The sequence below is a fragment of the Canis lupus genome, chromosome 18 (assembly GCF_003254725.2).
Source record: "Canis lupus dingo isolate Sandy chromosome 18, ASM325472v2, whole genome shotgun sequence".
Taxonomy (NCBI): Eukaryota; Metazoa; Chordata; class Mammalia; order Carnivora; family Canidae; genus Canis; species Canis lupus.
Window position 1 is genome coordinate 37,816,330 of NC_064260.1, and position 14,330 is coordinate 37,830,659.

Consider the following 14,330-nt stretch of genomic DNA (forward strand, 5'->3'; position numbering starts at 1 on the left):
GAGAGAGACAGAATCAGGACATGACGTGATGAAGGACAAGCAGGGCATCTTTTTTTGTAATTTGAGGCTTTTCCTTTGAATGGATTATGATAACTGTTTTGGGGGTTTACTTAAATAAATCCAATCCATCAGCAAGTATTATCTGACAGCTTCTCACCGCCTTCTCCCCTAACACTGGACCAAGTTATTATTTCTGGTTTGAACTGTTAACAATGACCTCCCTCCTAACTAGTGCCTTTGATGCCACTCTTGCTTGCCTACACTCAGTTCCTCACTCAGCTACCACAGGCGTCTAATGGATCAGATTCTTTCGCTCCCATCCTTAAACTCCTCCAGAATCTCCATAACCCTTGGAATAAAATCTGACTTTACCATGAGGGCCCCCTGGGATCATTGCCTCTCTCTCCATAGTGTTCTCCTACCACGTTTACTCTCACTCCCTCTGCTCCTGCAATACCCCCCTCACTCCCAACCTTTCTGACTTTTCTCCTACCATAACAAACTGTTCCCTTCCTCTGGGCCTTCATTCCCACTGGGAATGCTTTTCCCAGTATTCCTGGACCCATCATGAAATATCTGTGCAAATGCCCCTTCCTTAGAGGGCCTTCTCTGATCACCCTCATCCAAATCAGTTCTCTCTCACTGCCCCACCCTCTGTCACTTCTATCTTGATATGTAACTTATGTCTTATCTCTACCTGACATTACATCATATATTTATTTAATCCTTCATTGTCTGTCATCCAGAGAAAGTAAACTCCAAGACAGCAGACTCTTGGTCATCACGTACATTGCTCTGTACCAAGACCCTGGAGCTGTGACTGGCACAAATTAGGTGCTCAATAAACATTGCAAAATAAATGGGTAAAAAGAAGATAGGGTTCATTGTTGACTTGTGGTCATTGTAGAAGTGAGAAAGGTATTATCCTCATACACTCAATTTCTCATGGTCAGAAAAGATTTACAAATGGAGGAAGATTACTCATATCTGGCCTGAGGAATTTAGGATAAAAGGGAGATGAAAGCATTTTTATTGGTGTTCCAACGTTGGACTCTTCCAGTGCCTTGGAGAGAGGTCAGGTACAGAAGAAAGCACTGGTCAGTCAAGGTGAGCTTGTGAGGTTGTGTAGAAGATGACAGTGAGGGGAAATATACACAAGACTGATTTTTTTCATGGTTCTTTCCCTGGTGCCAGGTTGCAATGAAAGAAGATGCCAGCAAGAAACACATAGCAAACAAGCAGGATCCCAAGACCTCCCTGGACTCAATGCTGGGGGGTTTGGAGCAGGATCTGCAGGACCTCGGAGTTGCTGCAGTGCCCAAGGGCCACTGTGCTTCCTGTCAGAAACCAATTGCTGGAAAGGTGGGAAGGGCCGAGATGTTGGTCCTGTAGCCAACTGTCTGTGTGTATGTCTGTCTCTGTCCCACCAAGGATTACTCTATGGCCTTCTCTCCTAAGATGTTTTAGTAATAGTTAATGATCACTCATCCCTTACCATGCTCTAGGCCCTAGTACCAAGCTGAGGGCTTGCAAGTATTCCCTCATTTAATGGTCTCATGATCTTTTCAAGGGAGACTCTGTTATTGTTCCTTGGTAAAGACCAGGGAACCAAGGGCTCTGGGTTGTTAACTGCCATGTCCCAGGTCTAGAAAGAGGTAGAGGGAAGATTTGAGCCTGGGAGAGCCTGACACCCGAATATGACTCTTAACCACTTTTCTGGACTGCCGGACCTGGGAGTGGGTGCTTTGCCATTGCCCCCTCTATCCCAATATTCCCGGTCCGCTGACTTGGCTCCAAATCATGGCCACAACTCCTGCTCTGCATCATCCTTCACCAAAACCACAAGAAAAGGCCCCTAGCTCTGGCCCTGCATGGGGCATGAGATGAGGTGTTGAGACCAGAGGAATACAAACTGTCATTTATGCCTTTTCATCTTCCAGGGATCCCTTCCAGGCCAGACTCTAGTTATCCCTGTCTGTCACGACTGGGTTCCATTTTGGTTCTCCACTCTCCAGAGCAGTATCTTGCTGATGAACATTTACAGACTTCATCAGTACGATTCGTCAGGAAACGGGGCACCCTTTCACTATCCGCAGAGCGCATACGACAGACCACCTAGGTGGGACCTGGGGCCAGGCCTCTGAGTTGTGTAACTCCAGGGGGAACCGCTCACATGGAATGTAGTGTGCAAAATGCTGCCCGGAACTGTGCAACCTATAGGCCCTCCAGCAGCCAACCGCAGTGGCAGGCCATACTTTGTTTCCTCCGCAGGTGATCCATGCTCTAGGGCAAGCCTGGCATCCAGAGCACTTTGTGTGCACTCACTGCAAAGAGGAGATTGGCTCCAGTCCCTTCTTTGAGCGGAGTGGCTTGGCCTACTGCTCCAAGGACTACCACCATCTCTTTTCCCCACGCTGTGCTTACTGCGCTGCCCCCATCCTGGATGTAAGTACCCCCCTCCCTGCTTTAGCATGGTGGTCCTGGTGGATAGTTCGGCGGTTTCCTAATATCTTCATGTGTGTTCCTTTTCCAGAGAGTGCTGACAGGCAATGAACCAAACCTGGCACCCAGAGCACTTCTTCTGCTCTCACTGCGGAGAGGTGTTTGGTGCAGAAGGTATGTCCCGGGTCATTAGAAGAGGACCAGCAGCACTTTTCCTCAGTCTGCTGTGGTGTTCCTGGCTCCTTTTTTTTTTTTTTTTCTTCTTTCTTTTCTTTTAATGTATTTATTCATGAGAGACACAGAGGGAGAGAGAGGCAGAGAGAGAAGCAGGCTCCATGCAGGGATCCCTGATGTGGGACTGGATCCCAAGACTCTAGGACCATGCCCTGGGCCGAAGGCAGGCACTAAACCATTGAGCCACCTAGGGATCCCCCTGGCTCCTGCCACTAGCAGCCAAGTGCCCATTTCAGTACTAGATGCCATCTCTCCTTACCTTTCCCTAATATTTATAAATTTTGTTTAAATTGGTTTCTTAAGGAAATATAATTGCATAGTTTAAAAGGTCAAATATTATGTTAAGGGTAATACTGAAAAGGGTCAGTCCTTTGCTTTTCCTTTCTCTACCCCCAAATCCAGTTATCCTCTCCAAATGTTTTCAGCTTTTCCTTCTGCTATTGTGTATTTTAAGGAATATACTTATATTACTATAGATTGACCTTTTTTTTCTTCTAATTTTAACCATTATGTATTAACTTTCTTTTTTTTTTCATTCATGTATTAACTTTCTATCAGAAAAGATGAGGATTTACTACCCCACCTTACCCCAACATACTTCCTCCCCCCTATTCTCTCAATATATATATATAATCAGCTCATAATTATAGGTCAGACTAGTGTTCAATGTGTAAAGATTGACAACCATGAAAATATTGTTCATTGTTGAGCCTTGTGGCAAACTACTGGTTACAACAGAGCACAGATTTTAGAGTTTAGGCTACATGGTTCAAGTCTGGGCTGAGGTATTTATTAGCTATCTGATATCATTCAAATCATTTAACCCCTCCGTACATTGCTTTCCTCATGGGTGAAATGGGTGCAGTAATAATTCCTACCCTGTAATGTTACCTTACAGGGTAATTATGAGGATTTTAGGGTACAGCAGCAGTACAGTATCTAGAACAGTGCCTGGCACATGGAGACCAGTAAAAATTAGTATTCCTCTCATGGTATTCTTTTCATATAAATTTTGTCCTGAAGTTAGTATTTAGATTTCTTTTTTCACTAGCTTAATTTTCATCGTACCTAGCTATAATTTATTTGACAGAACTGTGAAATCATTCTCAAAAGGTCAGCCACATCTGGTAGTAGGTCAGTCCCACTTGTTTTGTCTTGGAGACATCCGTCCAGGAGACTTCCATCCTCCTGCCCCGGCCCGAAATGGTTTCTCCTCAGGACTGCTGTGAAGCATTTATTCTGGGCCATTCTCATGGGAATTCCTTTTACTGCTTGATTGCCTTTTTCCTTTGGACCCTTGTTTCCTGGATGCCCGAGTTTTTTAATACATGGTACTACCTTTATTTGGATGGAACAGCTCCTAGGAAAGAATGAATAGGAGGTAATACTTTTGAGACCTTGAATATCTGAAAATATTGTTATTCTGTTGTCTACCTTAAGTTGCCTGGCCATAGAATGCTAGGCAAAAGAAACTATTTTCTCCTGTAATTCTGAAGACATTGCTTCACTGTCTTTCAGCTTCTATGCTTGAGAAGGTTTTAGGATTTTGTTCTTATTCCTGATCCTTTCTGTGCAATCTGTTTTTCTCTCTTTGGAAGTTTTTTTTCCCCCCTTCTTTCTTCTTAATTACCTTGATTTTTTTTTTTTCTGACTTCTTTTTATGTTTGTTCAGAACAAGTATGACTCACGCCTGGAATCAGAAAGCTTCTTCATTTTGTTTGTTTTTTTCCTGTCCTTTTTGAATTAACCCAGTTGGGAAACTATTTACCTCTCTCCTAAATAAAAACTTGGGCAGTCCCATGTCTTTTCCGATGACTCTCAATAAACAATCCTAAATCAGTTTCAGACACAAAACACAAAACTAAGTCCTTGGGTAATTCCGTCTGTGTAATAGCTAAAGTATCCAACTTATTTAAAGTGACCACCACTTAACAAATAGATAAATAAATAAAAGATGAAGTGACTACCATGCTCCGCTGGTTGGGCCTTTTATGTAGCTGGAGACCATCTATATGTCCTTTCCTGCCTTTAGCATCCACCACCCTCACCTTGTTGCTCATCTTGATATTTGACCCCTTGAGACGGGGGGGGGGGGAGGTGAGCCTGGAGGGCACGAAGGTCCTGACCTGCCTAGTACCGTCATAAATTTGTGTCTTGCTCTCTGGACCTGGCAGATGTTTAACTTTTTTTTTTTCTTCTTGGATGCTTTTGTGGATTCAGTACAGGTCCAACTTCAAAGTCTCAATTACCCTTCACTTGTCTTAGCTATAGCTATTTTCTGCTGGGCACGTTTAAGGATACATTCCACACAGATCAGTTTTGCGGAGTTTTCGTTGTTCCCTCCGGTGATCTCTCAGAAGTGATTACAGTGTTTTGGGGTATCTCTCTCGCTCACGGCTTCATTTACAGACCATGGGAAAGTGGCACTTTTTTCTTGTACTCAGTGGGATTGTAGTCACTTAACAGCTGTGTCTCTCTGTTCAGCCAGACTCACACAGGGACTTTCTCCAGGGGTGAGTCAAATACCATCAACTATATCCCACTGATGGCTAGGGACACATATCCAGCACTCTGAGTGGCCCCAGTGAATCCCTCTCTTGACTTGAGATTAGCTGGAACCATACCATACCTCATCCCTCTTGGGAGTGAAGCACCCAGAGCTTTCTCCAAAGAAATCTCTCTCTCAATATTCCTTTCTCTCTTCCTGTTTTATTTCCTTAGACTGAGTGAGGAGTTCATTAATCATGTAAACAGTTCGTGGCTATCTACTTTGAGGGGTGTCCTAAAGCTCAGTTTGAAATTTGACATGTTACATCCTGTTCCTTACACCTTGTTACGTTAGTCTTTGCCAGCTGCTGCCAATCTTTGTTTGCCTGTTTTCCTATTTAAGAATGAAACGCTAAAAGTGTTGCAGGTATAAGCAGAACTTGTCGACTGGTGGACTCAACTGTATGGTACTCAAGTAGCATGCTCTAGCCATTTTGCTGGGAGACCCCCGACTATTAATATTTTAGGTCTTTTAGTGCCTGAGACTCTCTGGTTTGATATTTCTAGAATTAATCACTGCATCTTATGGCAGGAGGGGGTCTGATCATCTTAACGGCTCTCCAGACTTTCAGCCAATCTTGTTTCCAACCTTGAAGACCATCTTGTACATTCACTTTCTGAGCCCCTCTGATGCTATGGTTCTCCCCTGCTTGAGTTGTCTTGCACCTCCCTTCTGGAGAAATGCAGGCTTTGGTTTTCTTGTTTGCCAAGCTAGTCACCACTCTTAGACCTACTTACAATTTTGGAAGATTTTATTGATATCTCATCTATGGCATCTCCTCTCCTTTTCTTTTATTCCTTATGGGTGCTTCTATTTTAAATAATTCTTTAACTGTCGTGTTGGCGGTATTTCAAGAGGGAGTGGAAATAATCCCATGTATCCTGCCCTTCACCAGCACAGAGACTCATCTAAATGTCAGGCATGTTATTATGCATATTCCTAGCTATTATTCCCTTAATCCCCACCACAGTCTTGTGAGGGTATTTTTATCCCACATTTTCTTGGTTATAGATGGAAACACTGAGCCTCAGGGAGGTAACATAATTTTCTTAAAGTTACATGGCTAGAAAGTCAGAGTTGGAACTGAAATTCAGGTCCCATTTCTGCAAGTTCTGTAGGTTGTTTCTACATCATCACCACTGCCCCCTGACAGAGACTCAGTTCTTCTGCTTTACTTTCTTGGCACCCACAGGGTACACTTTATTGACAATAGACCCAGATATAGTAGCACTGACATAATCCACCAGCAAAGTACTTTGTAGTGATTTGCTTGTTCAGTGAAGCTTGGTCAGTGCTTTTCACAAATCATTAGGTATTTCATTTCTAGATTGTACTTTAGTTAAGCAGGATTTTTTATTGAGATTTAATCTAAATCATATTAAAGTGTGTCACAGTAAATGTATATAGTACTGGTAGCCAAAGAAGCATGAGAGTTAGTTGAGTAGAACAGTCAGCTAGTGAATACTGCCCACAGATGATTATGATGTGGAAGTTGCCTGAGACCAGAGCAATAGAATACAGACATATTTCCAGAAGGCATGTAAGTTAGATACAAAAGAAGTTATCCTATCCATAGGATGACCAGAAAGCCCCATGAAGGTAGCTAATACTCATTATTGATGACTTCAGCCCCCCTTGAAATAGGGCAGATTAGGTCATTTATGACTTCATGTCCTCATCAGGCCATGCTTAAAACATTTATTGAGACACCTGACAAAAGAATGCCGTTTATTAAGCAAAAGCTCTTCCTAGATTATATTTTTGTTTTTTATCCTTTGCTTTCTGTAAATGGGTCTCCTGCCATATGGTTGGTCCTTTAATTAGGTGGCACCTGGCCTCACCCCAAATCACATAGTCATACACAGAGTTTCTATAATGAGAGCTTAACCACTGAGCCTTCTGGGAAATTAAATTCATCTGCATTTTTGTTTCAGATAAGAAAATTCCTCTTTAAGGCTCAAGTTTCTAAGCATTTCAGGCCTTCGCATCCTCCCCTAGGGACCAGGTCCTCAGTGCTTGCGTCTTTCTTTTTAAATTGTTCATTATCCAGGACGTGCAGGTGCTCCCTAATTTCCCCTGTGGCTAAGAGCCTCACCAGAGTATAAATACCTCTCTCTCTCCCTGTGGCACTTTTAATTGTTAGTGTTTCTCATCCGTCCTCCAGGGGTAATTGGCCCCAAAGAGAGCCTCCAGGAAAGTAACTGCTGAAACTTTCTCAGTTTATTGGATCACTAAATGCAAGGGCATCACAGCAAGTTTGGCTGATTGCTTTTGATTCCTCTCCTGAGACTCACCCTAGTGGCGGCAGAGGCTGTTCCTTCCCTGCTGTGTCATTCTGGAGACCAGCTACCCTGCAAATGCCTAGATGAGGGTCATTCCTAGGTCAGTTGCCATGTCTTACAATTTTCTCAAGTAACACCTACTTAAAGGCAAGTTCAGTTTGATGTCACTTGCTTTATAGAGCATAAATGCAAATTCTTGAGCCCCACCCCAGATCTACTGAATCAGAAACGCTGGGGCTGGGGCCAAACAATCTGCATATTGACAAGCTCTCCAGATGCTGGATGCATGCTAAAGTTTGAGAAATACCGTGCTACACAAAAGCAAGGAGTATGGTTGTGGGTGCTGGCTTGTTTTTCTGAAGTGGCAGGCCTTCCTGCATTCAGTTGTACTTGATTGGACTCTAGACATTCTTTGATAAGGTAGAAAAAGTAAAGTGAGTTCTTCTGTGTCTCAGGGCTTTAGAAGAACATAGGAAAGCTTATAGAATTATTAGTTTAGATTCTTAGATCTATAGGCCTCAGAAGCTGATTCAATTGTCTGCTCTTCAAAGACAGCATAGTTGAACAAAGCAAGGGATATCAAAAAGTGATCAGATAACAGAAAAACTGTAGTTACATGACTTGGGTCCCAATCTCTGGCTGCTCCTATTGCCTTTTTAGATCTGGCTGCTACTATCAAGATGGGTTCCTAGAAATAATGTTTCTGGGGTGGGTCGCTTTTCAATCCACTGTGCATGCTTTATTTACATTCTCTTTAAGTGGGGGGTGCAGGTGGAGCTCTCATATTGACAAAGCTTCTGGGTTATGATACTTGGGCTCAACTGATGCTCAGTCCCCACAGAGAGGTCAACACCAGGATGCACTTAAATTAGGGGCATGACATTGAAGTTAGGCTTTGCAGTTAGGCCCAGGTATGAACATCAGATCCCTTGCTGACTAGTTTGTTATATGTAATTTCTCTAAGCCTCCCTTTTCTCATTTGTAAGATGGGAGCATTGCGGTAGAGGATTTAATTTCAATTTATACTGCAGGTAGAGCCGTCAGTTGGAACCAGTACAAAGCAAATGCTGCATAAATGAGATTTCTAATAGCCATCTTCATGTTAGGCAGGCTCTCCTGATAAGTGCTAAGGAGAGTCCCTTACAGAAAAGTTCACCTATTTACACATATTGTTGTTAGGCCTAGAGAGACTCTAAATTACATTACTTGTGGAGCTGATGGTCTCGATTGTGCTGTTGTATCATTGTTCATATGTCTCCTCATTCAGTAAATATTTATTGAGCAACTACCACCTATGTGTCAGGTACCTGCTCTAGGTACTAGGGATGTAGTGAAAAAACCCAAACTTCCCACCCTCATGGTGCATATATTCTAGTGAGAGGACAGATAATGATCAAAACTAGTCAATTAATTAACCAACTTACTCTATACTTATAAGCCACTCATAATTTACTCTATATGCAGGAGAGGGGGTGGTAGACAGGGTGCTGTTTGAGATAGGGTGATTGGGTCAGTTGTTCTTGCGGGACTTTCAGGTACATGTAGGACCAAACCATCTGGGAATCTGGGAGAAGTGATTTTCAAAGCTAAGGGCATACATTACTTAAATGTTTGAAGATGAATTGGTTTATTATATTTTTCTTTTTTAAATGTAAAGACAATTTAAAAAATCTTGCAGAAATCTTCACTTTTAACTTATTAACTTGTTAACCTAATGCAACATAAAAAAATTTCCCTGGGCAGCCCGGGTGGCTCAGCAGTTTAGTGCCGCCTTCAGCCCAGGGTGTGATCTTGGAGACCCGGGATCGAGTCCCACATCAGGCTCCCTGCATAGAGCCTGCTTCTCCCTCTGCCTGTGTGTGTCTCTCACTACTCTCTGTGTCTCTCATGAAGAAATAAATAAAATCTTTAAAAAAAATAAAAATTAAAAAATTCCCTGTTCATATTTTTCTCCATTTGTTAATATTTATGCATACATAACTTAGGTGTACCTAAAATTCCTTTTTATCACTTAAGCATTTCCTCATGTGGCTTCATAATTTTATAATAATAATTTTAATAATATCAATTATTCCATTATTATTCCATTAATATCAATCATTCCATTATTCCTTTATCTAGACAAATTATTAAAAATTATGTGTTTAAGTATATTCATTGAGGCTTTATTTACAGTTCCAAATATTGTAAAACTGTGTTCATAACAGTATATTTAGATTACTTCTTGTATGTTAATAGCACTGCAGTGAATATCCTTTTGTTTTTCGTTTTTTAAAAGATTTTTATTTATTCATAAGAGACACAGAGATAGAGGCAGAGACATAGGAAGAAGGAGAAACAGGGTCCCTCTGGGGAGCCTGATGTGGGACTCGATCCCAGGACCCCGGGATCATGCCCTGAGCCAAAGACAGACACTCAACCACTGAGCCAACCAGGAATCCCCCCAGTGAATATCTGTAAATGCAACATTTTCTTTTGATTATTTTGATTCATTCCCAGGAGAAAGATATCTGTATCTTTTAAAAAAATTTTGATACATATTACCAGATGATTTTCCAAAACAATACTAACATTTAACTTTATCCCCTGGGAATATATAAATATGTGAATCATTCCATGGATTTTCCAGTATTGGGTAGACTTATTTAACACTGTTTTTACTAGTTAGCTAAAATTAGAAATTAAACTACAAGTTAACAAAAATTAGAACTTTACTTTTTTCTTTTGAGTTTCATGATTTACTCATGTTGAACATATGACTACCAAAAGTATTTTGTCTTATGCTATTTGTCTCTGTTGTGAGGATGACTTATTTTAAAGAGTTTAAAAAATAGTCACCTTGGGTTTCTCATCCTCTTTTATCTGGACATAGGATGTGTAAGGCTCCAGTCAGGGGTTTTCTAACATGAGCCCAACTGTAAAGATGTCCAGTATTAAAGAGAAAGCCTTCACACATTAACAAATTGACTACTATTTTATTTATGGAAATTGCTTCCTGCCTGGCTTTGCCAATTATCCAAACTAATTTTGCCAAACTAATTTCCTCTAACCTCCACCTCCCTTTCTATCCCTTTTTCTTGCTGGAATATTTAAAAGCAAGTCATAGAAATCTTATGCCACCATTGAATACTTCAACATGCACCATCTTTAACTGATTAGTCAGGACTTTTTTTTTTTTTTAACATAACTCCCTTCACACCTAATGAAATTATTAATTCCTCATTATCATATAAAACCCATATAAAAAAACTTCTCAAATTTGTAAATCATGTCATTTGAATCAGTCTGTTTGAATCAGTTTCATCCAAGCAAAGCATATGCCTTGCATTTGACCATTTTACCTCTCAAAATTTAAAAGTCCTGTAATGATCCTCTCTTTCCTATTTTTTGATACCAATAATTTGCCAAGAAACCGGAACCTGTGTCCTGTAAGATGTTCCATATCCTTGATTTGGCTGGCTGTTTCGATTTCCTCATGATGTATTTTAACTTATTTACTTTATTAACCCACCCCCTTTTCTGAGATATAATTGGCAAATTTTTTCTTCAGTGTGTGCCTTGTCTTGGCTTTGCTTATGCTGCTTTTTGGTCATGTACAAAGTCATTCATATATATTTTTAATGGAGCTAAATTTATTGACTTTTAACTTGCTTTTAAATTTTGAGCCACAGTGTTCTCATTGCCAGGTTAAAGAGGAACCCATTCAGTTTTGACTCAAGTCTTTGCATGGTTTCAGTCGTTACATTTAGAATCTTACATCCATTTGTAAATTATTATTTTGTAGCCCTTTCTTTTTAAAGATTAAGCCCTTTTCTCCAGGTGCTGTTTTAGGTTCTAGAGTTATAATATGGCAAGACCAACAGTATCTAGCTTCAGAGCTAATGCTCCTCCAGTGTGGGAATACAGACCACAGAGATGGTTTTAGATCATGGTAAATGCTAGAAAGATGATTCTTTAAAAAGATGAACTGATAGATATGGGCTGGTAAGAGGCACCTCTGAGCTGATTTCTGAATCATAAGGTGAGACTGGCCACGCCAAGGCCTGGGCCAGAGCTGTGCAGGGCAAAGGCGTCAAGCAGGAATAGACACCAGGCCCAGCACTAATGCACCTGTCTCCCATTGCCTCCTGTCCATTCGTTCGTTCGTTCGTTCGTTCGTTCCTTCCTTCCTTCCTTCCTTCCTTGTGTTTCTTATGATGAGCTGTTGAGGTTGGTATTGAATATGAGGATGCTGAGTTTGGGAGAGTTGAAATCATTGGCCTCTTCTCAGCCTCCAACTTGGTGGAAGGTGTCACCCCACAATGAACTGTTGATTGTACCTCTCCAGGCTTTCATGAGAAGGACAAAAAGCCATACTGCCGGAAGGATTTCTTAGCCATGTTCTCACCCAAGTGTGGTGGCTGCAACCGCCCAGTGTTGGAAAACTACCTCTCGGCCATGGACACCGTCTGGCACCCAGAATGCTTTGTGTGTGGGGTCTGTATACTCGCTTATCTCTTGGATTTAGGAAGAGTCAAGGGTCTTCCTTTCTGAGGGGCAGAACAGCAACTGGGAAGAGGGTTCACAGCTTGGGGTGAGGGATTAACATGGGCTCGCTAGAGGAGGCACAAAACAGCACCTACTGTGGGCATTTGCTCTTCTCTTTGGCAAGCAGGTAATATTCTCACCTTAGTTTGTCACATAACTGGTGGGAATTTCAAGGCTGAAAGTTTTACTTTGCTGACGTTCTACTACTTGACATCTGCATTCCTTTTCTTTTTCTTTGCCTCATTCCCCCAGGACTGCTTCAGCAGTTTTTCTTCTGGCTCCTTCTTTGAACTGGATGGACGTCCGTACTGCGAGCTCCATTACCACCAGCGCCGAGGAACACTCTGCCACGGCTGTGGGCAGCCCATCACCGGCCGCTGCATCAGTGCCATGGGCCACAAGTTCCATCCTGAGCACTTCGTCTGTGCTTTCTGCCTGACACAGTTGTCAAAGGGCATCTTCAGGGAGCAGGATGACAAGACCTATTGTCAGCCCTGCTTCACTAAACTCTTCCCTCTGTAATCCCAGCTGAGCCTGCAGTCTCCGCAGATCCCCTGCAAAATTTAAACCAGGAGAGGAAGGAGTGCTGTGTTGTTACTGCTTTGCTGCTCAGTAGGCACATAGAGAAGGTAAAGAGAATGAACCTCTAGACGTTACATGGCTAGGCTTGGAGTCTTAGGTTGTAGATTTCTTAGTTTGTAGATTTATTTTTAAAAAATCAGGTACTTATTTTTTAAAAATCAGGTACTTAAATTTAGAGTTGTGTCCGGCCACTTGTGCCTCTGCAGATGCATCTTCTACATGCACACATTCAGTTCATTGCCAGTTTTCTCAAATTTCTCCCATTTTCACTCTTGTGATGGCCCTGCACATGTCTTCTCTCCCATCACCTCATAACTTGGCCTTTCCATGCCTTCCTCATTTCCCCGTGACTCACTTTCCCATACCAATGCATTATCCTCGCTGTCAGGAATCCCAATGCCCCTCCTAAACTCTCTGCATCTCTCTTCATGTGCTTCTTTTTCAAGAGGAAGTAGATGTTAAGTGCACTACTTTGAGTACTGACATCATTGATAAATAAAATGGCTTTCAGTTTTAATGTCTTACTGACATGTTTGGAGACAAACTTTTGTTTCCTGTGGTATGTACTAGGCACTGTTTGCAATTAAATCCATAACCAGTCTCCTGTTTACTTCCATACAGTAGGCACTTTTTTTTAATCAAAAGAAATTGAAAGGAGGGACTCCTGTTCACTAACTTTTCTCTTAATTTGCACCCATAACATTCATTTTATGTTATTTTTTTGCACTGAGATAATTGAATCATCTTAAAAGGTGGCAAAATGTCTTCAAATTGTTTTCATCACTCTGTTTACCCAAAGTGAAAAACCAGATCTCCTCTAGACGCTTGAAAATTCCTTTTGCATATGTATGCATTTCTACAAACTCATAAAATTGTGTATATTAAGTAAGTCCAGGTCTTTTGTATATCAATTATATCTCAATAAAGCTGTTTTTTTTAAATGAAACACACACTTTTCTCAAATTCACAATTATCTCAAAAAGGCAAACAAGATGGCCATTTTATCTCTCAAGAAAGCTGCTATAAGGGATAATTTGATCATTTCTAGCTTCTATTAGGAAAGCCAAGCCCCAAAGAAAATCTCCATTTAATTATCTGTTCCTCTTCAAAGCATCATAAGTATATTTGTAGAAAAGTTTTTCAGTTATTAATGAATCAGACTTTCCCATGTCCTACCTCAAGTAAGCTTCAGAAAGAGTCCTGCTTTCTCAAAAGAAATATTGGCAAGATCTACACTATGTCTTTCTTACCATAGTCTTAAAATAAGTGCATGATTATTTATTTTAAAAAATTAGAGTTTAAGTTACTGAGGAAAATTACTTTACTGGAGGTATTTTTAAAAATAGGATCAACTTAATATCTTTAGACTTCTTAAAGAATGATTCTTGTTAAACTTGATCACATATGTCTCCTTCACGGGAATGGATTATAAGGGGGTTTTGAGAATTACAAGGAAGTGGTAACAGTTGACAAGATCTTCAGCATATCCAAGCTACGTGGGAGTTCCACACAGGGAGCCATCAGGCTTCTTGCCCTGTTTGGTTGAGACCAGACTAAGCAAAGTATTCGTTCTTCTGTTAAAACATCCTCCTTAACATTAGCTGCACTCTATGATGTCATATGCAGGTGCCAATATAATACTGTTCCTGGCTGCCTTGGTGATTTGACAAAGTATACTTGAGGCATTAGCCCTTAAGAAAGAATGTTCAAGTGCT

At 41.2% G+C, this 14,330-nt stretch overlaps 1 protein-coding gene across 1 annotated transcript in view; it reads left to right on the forward strand.

Annotated features, from left to right (window-relative positions):
- LPXN (leupaxin) overlaps positions 1-13,556 on the forward strand; it is a 35,696-nt gene extending 22,140 nt beyond the window's left edge. The window contains 5 exon segments of the mRNA XM_049096804.1: positions 1,195-1,362; positions 2,272-2,449; positions 2,536-2,616; positions 11,834-11,982; positions 12,286-13,556. Coding sequence (XP_048952761.1) covers positions 1,195-1,362; positions 2,272-2,449; positions 2,536-2,616; positions 11,834-11,982; positions 12,286-12,555 — 846 coding nt within the window. The 3' untranslated portion in view covers positions 12,556-13,556.
- The last annotated feature ends 774 nt before the right edge of the window (positions 13,557-14,330 follow it).